The sequence below is a fragment of the Alosa sapidissima genome, chromosome 2, assembly GCF_018492685.1.
Source record: "Alosa sapidissima isolate fAloSap1 chromosome 2, fAloSap1.pri, whole genome shotgun sequence".
In the NCBI taxonomy this organism is placed as follows: Eukaryota; Metazoa; Chordata; class Actinopteri; order Clupeiformes; family Clupeidae; genus Alosa; species Alosa sapidissima.
The window spans coordinates 37,244,540-37,261,037 of record NC_055958.1 but is presented as its reverse complement, the minus strand read 5'-3'; the positions used below and the strand labels follow the sequence as shown (position 1 = coordinate 37,261,037).

The 16,498-nt window shown below is 40.9% G+C and overlaps 2 protein-coding genes across 2 annotated transcripts in view; both read left to right on the top strand.

The window, feature by feature from the left end:
• Positions 1-16,498, top strand: part of LOC121690338 (zinc-binding protein A33-like) — a 698,440-nt gene that overhangs the window by 680,479 nt on the left and 1,463 nt on the right. The window contains exons 4-5 of the mRNA XM_042070850.1: positions 16,068-16,090; positions 16,169-16,287. Of these exons, the coding sequence (XP_041926784.1) occupies positions 16,068-16,090; positions 16,169-16,287 (142 nt within the window). The remainder of the gene's footprint in view (positions 1-16,067; positions 16,091-16,168; positions 16,288-16,498) is intronic.
• LOC121690381 (E3 ubiquitin-protein ligase TRIM39-like) lies at positions 2,179-6,690 on the top strand. The gene is made up of 6 exons (XM_042070900.1): positions 2,179-2,669; positions 3,993-4,088; positions 4,237-4,467; positions 5,219-5,241; positions 5,329-5,447; positions 6,095-6,690. Exons 1-6 carry the CDS (start codon positions 2,271-2,273, stop codon positions 6,628-6,630), a joined length of 1,404 nt encoding a protein of 467 aa, XP_041926834.1. The 5' UTR covers positions 2,179-2,270; the 3' UTR covers positions 6,631-6,690.

Genomic DNA, 16,498 nt, shown 5'->3' with positions numbered 1-16,498 from the left:
GGTAGACTTCCGAGGGCCCTGACATTTAAAACAAGACATTGAGAACTTTGAAAAAGCACTGGTAGTTTACTTACAAGACGATTTATACAGACAGTATCTTCACGAAGTTTAGCGTTTGCAGCCATCTTGAATTTAGTCACGATAAGTTGAGCAACGAGTAAGAATGAACAGCTATGATAAGGGATCAGATTCCAAAAATAATTCAGTGGAAATGCATGGATTCCAGTTGCTGCTACTGGAAGAAAACTTCGTGAAGATACTGTCTGTATAAATCGTCTTGTAAGTAAACTACCAGTGCTTTTTCAAAGTTCTCAATGTCTCGTTTTAAATGTCAGGGCCCTAGGAAGTCTACCAATGAAGTGTGGAGATACATTGAGCCTCGTAAATGGGTGTAAAACAGTGATTTATTTGCATGGCTAGCCCGATGCCGAAGCACCACTACTGAAAAAGTTGTTGGTAGCATCGGCTAACTAGCGCCAGATTTTGGAGTGCAGGGGACAAGTCGAGATGGGCTATGAGACATACGTTCACACTCGGTATCATGTTTCAATACACTTTAGGTCAATATCACACCGGAATTCTCCTTTAAGTCAAAATGATCTTTTGAGAGGGCGCTAGGTAAGTCTTTTCATACTAAAAACAATACCAAATAGATTTTTTAATCTTAATATAAGATCAATAACACTTGGTTAGAATTCATTTTTTGCAGTGCATTTATTTGTTTCTTATTTTGTTTGTATTTTTATAGAACTACAAGAAAACTTTTGTAAGGTGAGTGATGTGGTTCATGTCTTTTTGTTCTGGCTCTGAACCCAAACCCACTGCACCCTGCAAAAAGGGATATCTTACCAAGTATTATAATGTTATATTGAGATAAAACATCTAGTTAGTATTGTTGTTAGTATAAAGATACTTACTTTAAGCTGTTTTAGATAAGCTAAGATTATTTGCCTTAAAATAAGCCAAAATCTTCGTAAATCAAGATACAAAACAAGTCAATTTATCTGCCAATGGATTAAGTACATTTATCTTAATCAGCAGGCACGTTCGATCTTGCAGTGCTTCGCAGATCTGGCTTAATGTAAGTCTAAGGTGTCTGAAATATGTATGTTTCGATGTGCCATCCTGTGCCTGTGACGATGTATGATGAAAACGTAGAAAACTGTGAAAAGAATTTCCCTAAGGGGACAACAAATAAACTAACTAACTTATGTTTGTATTGAAAGATTCAGCCAGATCTGCGCAGTGCTGAAAGATCGAACGCCCCCAATGATTTAGTTATGGTTATAGTCATTGTATGTAGCAGACGCTTTTGTCCAAAGCGACATACAATTGGACGTGAAATTTAACAGTAAATAATTTGAAAAGTTGGTATACTACATTAAGGAGAATAGCAATAATAAACAACAATGTCAATTCAATCAATAGCCTACTGAAAATAAATAAATATTATCATATACAAACTATGACTATGGCTTAATAAACTAAGTGCATGTTGAACAGATATGCCTTTAGACCCCTCTTCAAAGACCCAAAACTATCACAGGAATGGAGAACATTGGGCAACTCATTCCACCAACAAGGAGGAAAAGAGTCTTGAATTTGACTTGCCAGGCATAGCTTTTGGGTCTGTTTCATGGAGTTCAGGCTTTTGATCTTGATCTTTTTTGTGTCACATTTGGAAGAAATTACCTATATTGAGGGATTTGTATTTTAAATGCACTATAGTGTTTTGCCCAAAGCAAGCTGTTTTGGCTTGTCTGAGCATGGGCTGGGTCATTCTCCTTCAGAAGAGCGATGACAGATGCCTCAGGAGCAGACGACTGCAGTAGCGCATGACAGCCAGTAGGGGTGCTGCAGTGCACCTGCTTGAGCTGAATAACTTCTAGATGCAGTCAGCATTGCTCCTAGTGCTCAGGTTGTGACTGTGTGGAGACAGACAGGCAGCTATGGTTACTTATACCTCCTTTCTTGATACAGCTCAGTCTAAAGTTGTGTGAGGCTGGCCAATCAGATTCCTCCCGAGCTAGAGTCCCACCCACTCACTGCTTCCTAAAAATAAGGTCGTAAACTGATAGGCCGTGAGCGTCTGCTGACCACAACTGATTTAAAGCACAGGTCATTCACTTGAAGCCCAAGTCTCAGACAGACGTGGACAATCTGCTGAGAGAAAACATCATTATTAGCCTAATTTAGGCACATGTTGAGGGTGAAAGGTAAAAAGTTTACCAAGAGAGAGAGAGAGAGACGTAAGATTTTCACCAGACAAAATGGGTACAAAATACGAAGAGGATTTCTGCTGCATCGTGTGCAATGACATCTTTAAGGACCCTGTGCTCCTGACATGCAGCCACGCTGTGTGTGAACACTGCCTAAAGGACTTCTGGGAGGACATCGGGGCGCATAAGTGTCCAGTCTGCAGGAGGAGGTCATCGAAGGATCAGCTTCTACCAAACCTGGTCTTGAAGAACCTGTGTGAGACGTTCTGGCAGGAGAGAAGTCAGAAACCTCAAGCAGGGTGCTGGGCGCTCTGTAAAGAGCACAGCGAGCAGCTCAAGTTCTACTGTGTGGAGCATGACTTCCCCGTGTGTGTCGTGTGCCAGTTCGACAGTAAACACACGTGCCACACCATCAAACCACGAAACAAGTTTGAACCGTTTGACCTTAAGGTGAGCAATATTCATACTCTTGACATTCTGCTAGCGTCATTTCCTCTTGACAGAAAGTGCAGGCACTGCACTCTGAAAACAAAACCACGTGGTTGTATTTGTTAATTGAAAATGTCATAGATTTTGATGAGCTATATCAAATGGCTGAAGTGTTACAGTTTGAAGTTGATGGCAGCTCCACTGAGTGAAGGACCCCCTACAAACTACCAGCTGTCTCAGAAAAATGACCCAGAAAACCAGCAGAACTGGAATCTTTCATTACATATTAATTTGACTTTCACAAGCTGATCTATGTCTCATATGGCATCTATCTACTTGCCTGTTCTGTCTCGAGTTCAGATTATTTGTCGCTGCTTGTCTGTTCCTTGTCTCTGCTCTGCGCTGGGATTGTGCATTGTTTATTCAGGGGGAAATTGGCTGAGCACAACACACTTTTTTTACAGCAATGCCCTGACAACAACACAGGGTATAAAAACACAAAGTTAGAAATTAAAAGACAGAAAATCATAATTATGTCAGAGGTAAAAAAAACAGTAAATAACAATAAAATGATTTAGGATCAGATCAAGAGCACTGAGCCACAGCCACATCAGTAAACTCTTAAATTGGTTAACTGACACAAATACGTTTATTTTCAGAACATCTTGATTTCCATGTTTAGCTAAAAAAAAGCTAAAAGACAATTTATCAAACTCTGATCTAATATGAGGGATTTCTAGAGAAATATGTTTGTGACTGGGAGTTATGACAGATAGATTTATACTTCTAGGGCTAGGAGGCCGTGCACACCACACATTTAGCTCAACTTCTTATTGCTACATGTTCAAAACAGCAGAATAAATGCTACATATTAATAATATTTGTACAACTATTCACCCGTAGCAATATTGGGATTTAAAGTTCTACTTTAATCTGGTCTGATGCACTCCATTTAAAAGTATTGCTCAACACTGCTATGGACCCTTTCAAGAGAGTTCTATTATCAGCATCATAGTTGGCCCCACAAGACTTCCTTTTTAACATTCCATATGTTATCTTAATGCAGAGGAAGTAGATTGGGGCCCAAATAGAACGTTCAAGCATTGTTTTTGTTTTTATTGATGAAAGGGTCTATTGGCCGGCTTTAACAAAATCTTTTATTAATTAACTTCAGTCTCGCGCTGCCCTCTTTGTGATCTAGGTCTGGCCACAGTGCGCCGCATGCGCTCCTGTTAGCTGGGAGATTCCGTTCTCAAACTTGGGCCCTAAAGGTTTTAGTGGTCACTGCGCACGCGAGGTGTGACATCACTGCATTGAGCTCCATATGATTTGTTTTACTTCAAGGAGGAACTGAAGTTGTGTCTAGGGCGACTAAAGACCAAACTGGAAGACCTTGAAGAAGCACAACTCGCTGGAGATGAAACCACACACTGCATTACGGTGAGATTGACATCAGATTGGCATCAGTCTTATGAATAGAGATTCTTTCTATGCCAAGCACTCAAAGAAGTAAACCATGCAGGCTCTAGGCTCGGGCCATACACATCCAGCAGCTGATCAGCAGTAATAGGCCTGTTTGCTGTTGCAGGCTCGGGCCATACACATCGAGAAGCTGATCACGGAGGAGTTTGAGCACCTCCACCGGTTCCTGCGGGACGAGGAGAAGGTCCGGCTGGCCATCGTGAGGCAGGAGAAGGAGGAGAAGCTGCAGATGTTATGGGAGATGAGCAGCCGCATAAGGAGGAAGATGACCTGTCTAAACGACACTATCAAAGCCATACAAAGGAAATTGGAAGCAGATGGGGTCACAAACCTGAAGGTAAACCATTTTTGCCTTTCATATCACACACACAGACAGGGATCACATTTGGCTAGGATGGCCATTTATCGAACCAGCAGTAAGGCAACCACAGACAATGATAAGGGGCAACACGAGGATAGTCTCAACAGCACATGTAACACACAACAAGGGTAGTCATATACATCAACACGGGGATAAACACATAGGTACAACCAAAGACACTAAACACGCTAACAAGTACACAACATGGTAAACGCAAATACAACTGCAATAACCAACATTTTCACATTCTATCATTCACTCATTAGACATTTATAACCACCGACGCCAATATATATATATATACAAACAGCACATGTTGTCCCTGAGCTCCGTAACAACATCTCTAATAAATAAATAATAATCAGAGAAATACTTGGCCTCTTAGCTAACTAGCACACCAAATAGCATAGCTTTACTACTTCCGCCGCCTCACCAGAAGTTTTACACATTTTCTTCTTTACAACAATACACCACAGAACAACTTGTGAATATACTGTGTATATATGTACATGAACAGTGCCTATAGAAAATCATCATACCCCTTTGAAATAGTTACTTTATTTGTCATACAGCCTGAAATCAAAATCAAAATCTTTTCCAGTTTTATTTACAAATGTAGCTGTACAACATCAAAATAATGGAAAAAAGGCAAGTTTTGTAAACCTAAATATTAAGTGTAACCTGGAATTATGACCATGATATAGTGCAATGTCTTCATTTTTTACAGGATTACCAGAAAAACGTTGAAATGTAAGTGATTAATCTCCTGTCTCTCTCTCTGCTCTGTGGTTCTGAACCCAAAGCCACAGCAGCACTGACTCCTGAATGTCATTCCAGAACCGATTGCAAACTGCAGGAGCCAGAAAAAGTTTCAGAAATTCTGCTCAATGAGACGAAACACCTGGACAAACTGAAGTGCGAAGTCATAAAGCAGTTGAGAGAGACTGATGAGAAGCGTGCGTATACACACACACACACACACACACACACACACTGCACCTTTTTGTTGCTGTCATTTTCTACAACTCTGTTTCCCAAAACGTTGGGACAGTGTAAGTTATTTGCCAAAATTTTCAATCAAACATGTAACTGAGAATAGTGCAAAGACAACATATCATTTGTTAAAACAAAGCAATTATATTATGCCATTAGCGCATTTTCAAAAATGCCAGCATCATTACTCCTGAGAGGCTGCATCTCTGTTACCAATAACCATACTATAATTAGTTATGAAATGTTTCTCCCCGTGTTTTCTTTAGCATTACACAACTTTTATTCACCTATTCACATACATAGATCATCAACATGATACGGACCTCTCTCTCTCCCTCTCTCTCATTCCCCCTTTCTTACTCAGGATGTACCCCCCCCCTCTCTCTCATTCCCCCTTTCTTACTCAGGATGTACCCCCCCCCCCCCCCTCTCTCTCTCTTTTCCCCTTTCCTTTTACTCTGGATGTGCTGTAAAAGTCTACTGTAACTGTAACAGACACATATATATATTTACCATAATTATTAGCAGATGTCTTCTATTCTAATTCTATTCTATTATTATTTTAGATCTGGTTCTAGATTCCATGTTCATGTGTTCTTTCTCCCCACAGCTGCTTTGACTCTAGACCACAACACTGCACACCCAGATCTGGTCCTGTCTGAGGATCTGACCACTGTGACATTCGTTGAAAATAACCCACAGAGGTATGACTTGTACCACAGTGTGCTGGGCTCTGTGGGCTTTGACATGGGCACTCACTGCTGGGATGTGGAGGTTGGGGACTATCCACGCTGGATTCTGGGCGTGATGGCGGAGTCTGCTAAGAGGAAGGGAGACTTCACCCCCATGAGTGGACGCTGGTTTATGTGGCGTAACGATGACGAGTACGCTGCGCGCTCTACGCCGACCCCCTCCACTTTCCTTAAGGTGGAGCAGAAGCCGCAGAGAGTCCGAGTGCAGCTGGACTGGAACGGAGGAGAATTGTCATTCTTTGATGCGGATACTTTTGGACACATACACACTCTCAAAGACACTTTCAAGGAGAAAGTGTACCCATACTTTAACACAGTCTTTACTTTGAAGGTCCTGCAAGTAGATTCAGGGTGGATGACAGCAGAAGACACGGGGTGGACCCCAATACCGTAATTTCCTGCCTATAGACCGCAACAGTCCCGTCCACTGCCGATTCTGGAGTATAAGCCATCGTAACCGTCCATGGTAGACTTAAAACCAGCTATGACATGACTAAGCGTCCAAATTCACCCATTCTTCTCTGTTGAACTCCTCGAGTAGGCTACTCATCACACATGTGTCACATGAAAGAGCCTTTTCTCAGCTTTTAAACGGAGCTATAGCCACTATTTGCTGTGATAAACAGTTTGCGAGAAAAATAACTTCAAGAGATTTAATAATTATTCTCTGCGCCCATCTCCACATCCATTCGTCTTGGTGGAATATCGTAGGTAGGGCTACACACTCTTCACGCAACACATGACAAACCATATATAAACCTTACCGAACACAAAGGTGTAATGCATTCCCGTGTATAGTTAGCTGTTCCAGAGTAATCCGGTTTTGAAATAAATTGTGCAAAATTCAACATCTTTCGGCTTTAAGCATTTCTTAAAACTGAGCTATGCTTACTAGCCTGGCTAGCGCCACCACTTCTCAATGAGACGTGGTCTGGGAACCAAACGTTCATTTTCTCGTATTTGAAAAAAATGCCCAGATCCGTTTATTGGGTGCCACGGATGTCTATCAAATGCGTCTGTGCATAGCTCATCATCGTCTTGCTTTCCCCCCTGTTCTGTGATTGGTTCCCTATCTCAGGCGAAAATTTGCTCCATGGTCTCCAGGCTGCCTTAGCAGCGTGAATCAAATCGTGCGCAAGGCAGCATGGGAACACCCAGGCTATATGCTTACATCACCTAGATATCTGTAAATATTAGAATCAGGGAATATACAGGCAGCTCACGGTTTGAGTTTGTCAATGTAGCCTTAATGATTTCCTTTCACAAAATGCTAAGCATGCATGTGTTTAAGTTTCTTAAAACTGAGCTGTGCTTAAATGGGTCAATGCATGATTTCATAACAGACCAAATAGAAAATATGCATGCATGTAGCCGAAACGCGTTGGAGTTTTTTAGAAGGTTAACTTGACCAAGCCATGATAATAAAGGCTTTTTAACTTTTTCGATAGAGAGTGCCTTGGAGTTTCTTGATTCTTGGCATTTAGTTTCCCATCCATAGAGCACCTCTGACTTAACCAAACTTTAGAGTCCAAGAAGCGCTCCTCTACCCCCATTCTTTGTTGAATCGCAAAGCAGCATTGCCGTTTTTCTCTCCAGCTTTTGTAAATATTTCATGAATATCTTATGAAGTCTACATCGAATGTCACTTTACTATACAAGTTGTGAAGTATTCTTAATCACTGAGTTTAACACTGGGAGGTAAACTAGTCTACATTCAGCTGACCCGTGTTTTGTGTAACCTGGAACGGTTGGACATTCCCAGTAGCAGAAGATGAGAAATAATCTGCAAAGGTTACATCATAAAACAAATACATTTTTATGAAACAAAAATGATTTGATTGACCATGTTCTGTCACTTTGGCACTGGAGTAGTCCATTGACTCAGATCTCAGATGTGACGTGATCAGGTAAGAGGTTTGGAACAAAAACGGCAATGCTGCTTTGCGATTGTTGGACTTTTATTTTGACTAAGTTGTCGTCGTTCTGTCTTCCATATTCATGAAAGGTTTGGTACGAATGTTGAGTCATGTCTCATGAAACAGTCATGAATGCTTTATGTGCAGTTTATGACAGCTGCTATGAATGTGTTATGAACTCACCCGTCAAGTAAAGTGTTACCAACATTTTAATCATTTTATATGTCTATAGTGGCTGGTGAAAGAGTTGAGTGTCTTTTCCTTATTTTCCGGGGGGGGGGGGGGGGGGGGGGGGGGTAGTGTCCCCACCAAAGCTTAGACCAAACCTACGCCCTTGGGTAGAGATCGCTGTTGCCATGGAAATATTTATGCCACTGTTCCTGCGCCTGACTTCTCGCTACTCGCTGGAAAGATGGATACCAAGGCTGTCAGAACCGTGTGGCTGTCCGATAAAAACTGTTTTTCTCATCTTGAAAGTTCAATTTACTCAATGGAAATGGTATAGTTAGTCATCTTCTTGTGTGAGATTAAAATAGAAGCATTTAGAGTAGTTCTTCACTCCAAAATTAAAATATGTAGGGCCTACACAGTCTTGTATTTTTTTTTTCTTTTTTTGCTCAAAATGATGTTGTATGATTATGAGTCATGTCGCAGCTGGTTAGCCTAAGGCATGGTTTAAAACTCTTTATATATTTTTCCAGACGTAAATTGGAGAAATTAATGGGAAACTTACTTCTGGAAACTAAGCTCTCTTGGAGGAGGGGTGGGACTGTTGCGCTCTATTAACCCAGGTTTATTCATTGGTTTCGCACAATGTCTTCAGCTATGAGGTTAATACACAGGGGCAGACTATATGTGGGAACGCATATCTTCTCTTTATGATTAAAGCACAATCTGATTAATTGGGTTATTGGGCACCGGAGCTAGTGAGCGGAGCTGAGCGGTGCGAATATCCCGCTCCTCGCTCAGGTGGCTGTTCACTCGGCCGCTCCTCCGCTCAAATTCACGTCAGGCCACTCCGCTCAATTTCGCTCCCCACTCCACTTAAAAATCCTCGCGCTCCAGTGAAATCGTTCCACATTCACTCCAATTTAAAAGAGGAAGAAATAATCTACAAGCCGAATTGTCACCGTAGAAAACTTAAATCCCAAAGAACTAAGAGTTCGCTCATAGAACAATTATTTTAAAAGACAATGCAACATGCAACAACGAACAAGCTTGGCAACATCAATACACATAAGCCTAGAACTAAAAGTATAAGTGGGATTAATTGCCTAAAGAATTAGCATCCAAGTTTTACTTCAGCCTCACTTGATGAAGCAAATTCAGATTGCTCACGTTTTTCTTTGCTCTCCTTAGCACACTCATGTTTCCGCGAAATGTGTCCTCTTAGGTTTCAAAATGAATCTTTACTCATTGGAACAGTGTCACCACCACATGGTTGTTCTTGCTCTACATTGTTAGTATCTAGTTCTGAAACATATTTAGCAAACTCCATCCCCATCAACAAACTTACTATGGCCAGTATCTGAAATGTAACAGTGTGTTGGTTTCATTAGGAAGACATGAATTCTGGGTAGATTTGAGCATGCCTCAGACTCGTGGATTGAGCGGTATCGGAGCGACATTGGAGAGGAACAGAGCGGCCGCTCCGGGCCTTTAAATTAAAAAGTAATCCGCGCTCCAATTCCATCCGCTCCGCTCTTTGCTCGCACTCCGTTCACTTGCTTTGTTGGGCACTGGGGTTAATATACAGGTGTGGTGGATAATACATGCGTGCAGTTGATACACGTTTTTTTTTTTTTCATAAAGCACTGTCATTTTCAAACAGAATTTTTATACAGAATGCATACAAATACACAGGAAATGACTTAACAGAGTAGGACTGATAGGCCTCACCTGGCTGCTGGAAAGGGTGTGGGGGTAGCTTACCTTTTGGAATGGGTGTTGATCAATATAGGTTTAGTCATTTTTATTATTACAGTGCATGAAAATTGTTATCACATTCAAGTTTTCTAAAATCTGTTGATTTGGCACGGAAAGACCCCTCAAATCTACATTTTGTTTATATGATTTTAACAAGACTTTGATCATTCAAAAAAAGTAAGTTTGGACCGGATACCTGTTGTCAGTTTTTTGGAATATTGTTGGGCAAAGAAAACTAATCATCTAAGAGAGACCAAATACAGTACAGTGTTTAACCTGGTACCAGAGATTCTTACTGTAAAATCTAAGTCTTCCATCTGAAAAACTGGGGGCTCATAAACTCTTCAAATGTGCTATTTTATTTCACCAAGCCAAATTTTGGAAGAAGTTTAAGTACCTACCATTCTTATACTTGAGCTACACCCTTGACATTCCATGTCTGGATGCCATTAGTAACAGATATTGACTGTAGAAAGGTGAGGTGAGATAGTTTTCCAGATATTGCTGTTTAAAAATTGCTTTTCAGAGTATGATGCCAAAAAATGCCCTTCATACACCTCATTTAATATTTTTTAATGAGAAAACTATTAACAGTAGAGACTTAATATTTTGAATTTTTCTTATTATATGTAGGCCTATTTTTACTAATATTCTGAGATGGTCAGGTGGGTGAAGGGAGACTAAATGACTCCATGTCATTAATACCGCCATAGAAATGTCATAGAAATGTAGCCTACTTGCTGCTTACCTTCACTTTCAATGATAGCAGCTGAACTAGGCCTACTCACATAATGACATGAAAGACGTGATTCATAGCTCAGAACCCGTTGCCACGGTCTTATTTTTGCAGTGGTCATTATAGCAAAGATCCTTGATTAGGCTACTGACCAAGATAGAGCAACGGAATTTGTTCGCTCCGCTTCAACACTGTCTGATTATAGGCTACAAAATTATTGTTATATAGGCCCCATTCTTACCATAAAAGGATATTGACATTTATATGCCGATAAATAGATCAGAAGTTAACGCTGGTTGCCTGTGATTGATGTAGGCTATTTAAATTCACTTCACCAGAGATCTCGTCCGAGTCGCTGTCTTGACATAGCTTTCCCCCTCGGAGTCCTCAAACTTGGACCCGAAATCCCCGCCTTCTCTGTTCGCTGAATGAGGAAGTTTACATAGAGCCTGGGCGTGTCTGTAGGACTTTGCCAGTTATCAGACGCGCACTCTTTCAGTAAACAGAAGTCAGAGGTAAACAATGAAGCGAGTGTAAAGGTCATATTGAAGGCTAAACCGAGAGACTTGTCAAAGCGAAGTTAGAAACTGCTATCCAGACAGACTTTTCACTGGAGAGAAAATGGCTTTAGCATTAGATGACGATTTATTCTGTGTTGTGTGCCATGACGTCTTTAAGAACCCTGTTGTACTTTCATGCAATCACATCTTCTGTAAAGTCTGTCTGCAGAAGTTCTGGAAGAGCAAAAAATCCAGAGAATGTCCACTCTGCAGGAGGAGGTCATCGAGAGAACGCCCTCTTTCAAATCCGGTCTTCTTAGGGGAGTTCTGCAGTCGTCGGCACAGTGAGAAACTGAAGTTCTTCTGTGTGGATGATAAACAGCCTGTGTGTGTGGTGTGTCGAGACTCAAGAGAACACACCAACCACACGTTCCAGGAAGCAGCTGACCTAAAGGTGAGACATATTCCATGAAGGTCTACAATTATTTCATACTTGGAACAAAAAAACTCCACGCAGGGTTTCGTTTGGGCTGCCTCCGCTGTTTGTGTCCAGTTTTCTGAGCCTGGGTAGACTACTGAGACTGGATTGTGCTGTGTAGGCCCCACTGGCAGAATTGCCAGCCAGTGGCTGTGAAGAGATGATTGCTGACTACAATTTTTTTATGGACTTGACCCCCAAATGTTAATACCTGTTCTTGCCTACAAGTATTTTAAGTGGCTATACTGAGAAGGTGATGCTTTTTAAGTGGGTATACTGCGTAGTCCTGCGTATCACATAGACTACACCACTGGTTGTTATATTACAAAATGGGACAGAAATCTCTGTTTTCCAGACTTTTCCAGATCTGTCAGGAGAAGTGATGGGTGTCTGTAATAATACAAAATATCATGGTCACTACTACATTACAGATCAATTATCTGATGATGATGATGCAGACAGTGTTGCATATGCCTAAGCTAACATACAGTATTCATACGAAAATTCCACATGAGCACAGTTGTCATGTTATGGACTAAGTTTAAAAGGCAACGTAGAATCTTAAATGACTACCGGTATATATAATGCAAAATCTTATAAATGACTATATGAGGATATCACTCAAGAAACCCAGGCGCTTTAGTGCAAGTGGCCTGTTCTGTAATGTGTGGGTCAGCACCTTCCAGGCATTGTTGAGAAGTTTGATGTACAAATGAATTTGTCACCTGAACGTCTACCCAGAACAACATTGTTATGCTGTAATATAACAGAGATCGGTTTGTTTGCCGCTCACGGGCCTTGAACCTGCCACCTCAACACACACCGGCATGGGAGTCGAATGCTCTAACCACTGAGCTAAAAGCCCAGGCTTCCAACTCAGCGGTTAGAAGCATTCTTAAGGTTAAGAGTGTGAGTATGGAAGAATATTAAACTCAAATTTTTTGTACGTGTGTATCACGTTTTGAAACTGTAGAAATTATTTGTAACTGTAAAAATGACCTGTACAAGTAATTGTCAATATTACAAATATGCCCTACACTTACAAATCTATTCTACAGGTACGGATCGGTTTTACAACTACAAATCATCCTACAGTTGAAAATATTTTACAATTACAAATATGTTCTACAATTACAAATCAATATTCTACGCACAAAGCTGTCATACAGATACAAATCTTTTCTATAGGTGCACAGACTTTTGCACCACCTTAGGGATGTGAAGCGTCTCATATGTATGATGTGTGTGTGTGTATCAGGATTTGTAACTGTAAAACTGTAACTGTGATTTGTGATTTAACATAAAAATAACACGAACGATTTAAAGTATTACTCATACAGTGTGTCCTTCACTTACAAATATAGTCCACAGGTACTAAACCTTCCACAGTTGCTGTCTTTAAATTACGAAGCTATTCTGCCATTACAAATCTCTGCCGCTCGCACAAGTAAATTTTCTGCAAGTACTTTTGAGACTGTTCTGGCACTTCCTGTAGAATAGCCAATGGTGATGCTCAGGTTTGGCTAGCCAATCAGGAATCTAAGTTCACTAACTAATTACAGAGCCAGGAGTGAACCAACGTGGGTGGGTTGTGTTGGTGGTGTATTGTGCTTGCGCTGTGCACGTAAACTCCATCATGGTCTAAACTCTAGAGCATTGGTTCCCAAAGACTGGGTCGCGACCCACAGGTGGGTCGTAGGAGATTTTATTTGGGTCGCCAGCATAGCCTAGTGACAATTTATGTTGTGTAATACCTCTAGCTTATACCTTATATAGCTTAGGAAAGCTAACAGCTTTCTATTAGGATCTAGTTTGTTAACTACCACAGTCACGAGTTGGGTCGCGATAGTCTGTCATTTTTAAAAAGTGGGTCCCCAGAAAAAAAGTTTGGGAAACACTGCTCTAGAGAATCTGTGATGCTGTCATGATTACTGAAACTTCTCTCTTTAGTCCATTGAGCTCACTCTCGCATCTCAAGCGTACCATCAACATCATATTGTGTTGTTTTCTGGGCGAAATGATGTCCTTTTTTTCTCCCAATAGCTGGCCAGTGTCATGCAATGTGAGATTCTAGAGCGCTACGCGTCGTATTTTCTAGCCAGTAATCCATCTTGCGCGTAGCGCTCTAGAATCTTTGGTTACACTCACCTCCCTAAATCCTCACTCCCATGATCCAGGTCTAGGCACCACTGTAACAGAGGTCAGTTTGTCCGCCGCTCGCGGTACTCGAACCCGCCACCTCAACACACACCAGCATGGCTGTCGAATGCTCTAACCACAGAGCTAAAAGCCCAGGCTTCCAACTCAGAGGTCAGAAGTGTTCTTAAGGTTAGGGGTGTGAGGATTTACACGGGCAACTAGCATGCTAGCTCAGTTCAGGGTTAGTGCCATTTGATACAAGTCATCACTGTGTTTGTTTTCCTTTTAAATGTATGTTCTGTCTGTGTTGCTGTATCTGTAATCTGTCTGCCAGTAAAGTTGATGATGATGATCTTGTTTTATTCTTCGAAAATCAACTGAATTGAATTCACACACAGTAATCATGAATAACACCATAATCATATTGCAACCAAGAGTCACAATTTGCATGCGCACACACACACACACACACACACACACACACACACACACACACACACACACACATATACCACCATCACCACCACACAGAAGGTCATCAGAGTTTTTCTTCATTTCAGGTGGGAATGAAGATTAGCATAGAGTTCTTAAAGAAGAAGCTAAAGATCTTTGAAGAAGCAAAAACCACCCGAGACCAAACAGCAGAAGACATTAAGGTGAAAGTTAAGGTTCATATAAGTATCAGATATAACTAAAACATTCATTTAAATGGAACACAAATAGCCAGGATGAATGTTATGTTAGGCCCTCTCAGGTCCTAAGGTAAAATTGAGACTATGCAAAATGGATTGATAGTTTTACATTACCATCTGTGTGGATTCTTTAATCAATAAGAAGAAATAATAATTCCCAGACTCAGGCCCAACACACAGAGAAGCAGATCCATGAGGAGTTTGAGAAGCTTCACCAGTTTCTACGAGATGAAGAGGCAGCCAGGATAGCTGCACTGCGGGAGGAAGAGGAGTGGAGGGGTCGGGTGATGAAGGAGAAGATTGAGAAGATGAACAGAGAGATCTCATCTCTTTCAGACACAATCAGAGCCATAGAGGAGGAGATGGGAGCTGATGATGTCACATTCTTGCAGGTAAAAAGATTCACCTCAAGATTCACCTTTGATGATGAATATTATTTTATCACATACCTGCAGGTAGAGTATGAGCCAAGAGCCCTAAAATGAGGTTTGCAGTACCATTTAGGAGAGCAGAGGTTCAGCATACTGTATTTCTCTGTGAGTACAATTATGTATCTCTGGAGCACATATCTGGTCATGATGGGACCATGGCTGTGGCAGCTTTTGTGATTTTCAGTATTAGTACTGAGAGTACTGAAGCCATGACATGGTGTTGCCAAGGTAGCAATTTCACTAATCTAAACAAATCAATCTAACCATAGATGTGATTATAGCGGTGGCTTTCATTATCTATTTAAATGATTCTACAACGTTTCTATGGCGTTAGTATAATTTTTTAACGCTATAGGAATCACATAGTACAACACATATTCATACCAACATTGATTGAGTTTTATTTTAGCATGGGTTTCCTCCGTAAAAAAGAGACCAGCATTTTAACTTCACAGCCTATGGTTTAACTTCACAGCCTATAGTTTATACGTCTGTAAAAAATTCACAAACATGTCTTGATTTTACTTTTGAGGCAAAAAATGTCACTCTTGAAACCTGGCAAAGTTACCGGTAATCATTCAGCTTGAATGGGAGGTCAAGTAAATGAAAGCTACGGCAACCAAGTTTATGCAGAAATTATTTCTTTAAAAACAGACAGAGAGCGAGAGAGAGAGAGAGAAAGAGAGAGAGACAGATAATAGACATGCACCAAATATTGAATTTAGAACAGCACTGTGGCTTATTGTGGCATATGTGCCTTAATTAAACTCATATAACAAGTTTTATCAACTGGAGTCTTTGTTAATGCAACATTACATTTGGTTGATGTGACTTGAAATTACATTATTTGCATGTTGTGTGTGGTTATAAATTACATTATCTACTGTATATGTTGTGCATGGTTATAAATTACATTAGCTATATGTTGTGTATGATTCTAATGTCAGATGCAATAGCTAATCAGGTAATCATTGTAGGCAATATCTAATATTTATCTATTTGTTACTACACAGAGCTACAAGAGCACAGTGGAAAGGTGAGTGATCTGCCTCTCTCTTCTCTGTGGTTCTGAACCCAAACCCACAGCAGCACTGACTCCTGAATGTTATTCCAGAGCCCAGTGCACACTGCAGGATCCAGAGAGGGTTCCAGGAGCTCTGATCAATGTGGCAAAGCACCTGGACAACCTGAAGTTCAGTGTCTGGGAGAAGATGAGGAAGATTGTTCAGTGCAGTAAGAATTTTTGTCTCAAACACACACACACACACACACACACACACACACATACAGAGAAGTCACTGGTGGCGACTGGGATAGCCCAGTACACTTCTCACATGAACGTTCTCCTCAAGTGAAGGATGGAATTAAAGAGGATTTCAGGCAATTTTTCACATAAATCTCCGTTTCTCGAGGTTTCTGTCGGTACAGAAAAAAAAAAATGTTC

What these genes read in the sequence shown, in the direction of transcription:
- LOC121690381 (XM_042070900.1), top strand. Translation starts at nt 2,271, where the DNA reads ATGGGTACAAAATACGAAGAGGATTTCTGCTGCATCGTGTGCAATGAC. An exon ending in AAACCACACACTGCATTACG is followed by an intron (nt 4,089 to 4,236) that starts GTGAGATTGACA and finishes TTGCTGTTGCAG; the next exon opens with GCTCGGGCCATACACATCGA. An exon ending in ATGGGGTCACAAACCTGAAG is followed by an intron (nt 4,468 to 5,218) that starts GTAAACCATTTT and finishes CATTTTTTACAG; the next exon opens with GATTACCAGAAAAACGTTGA.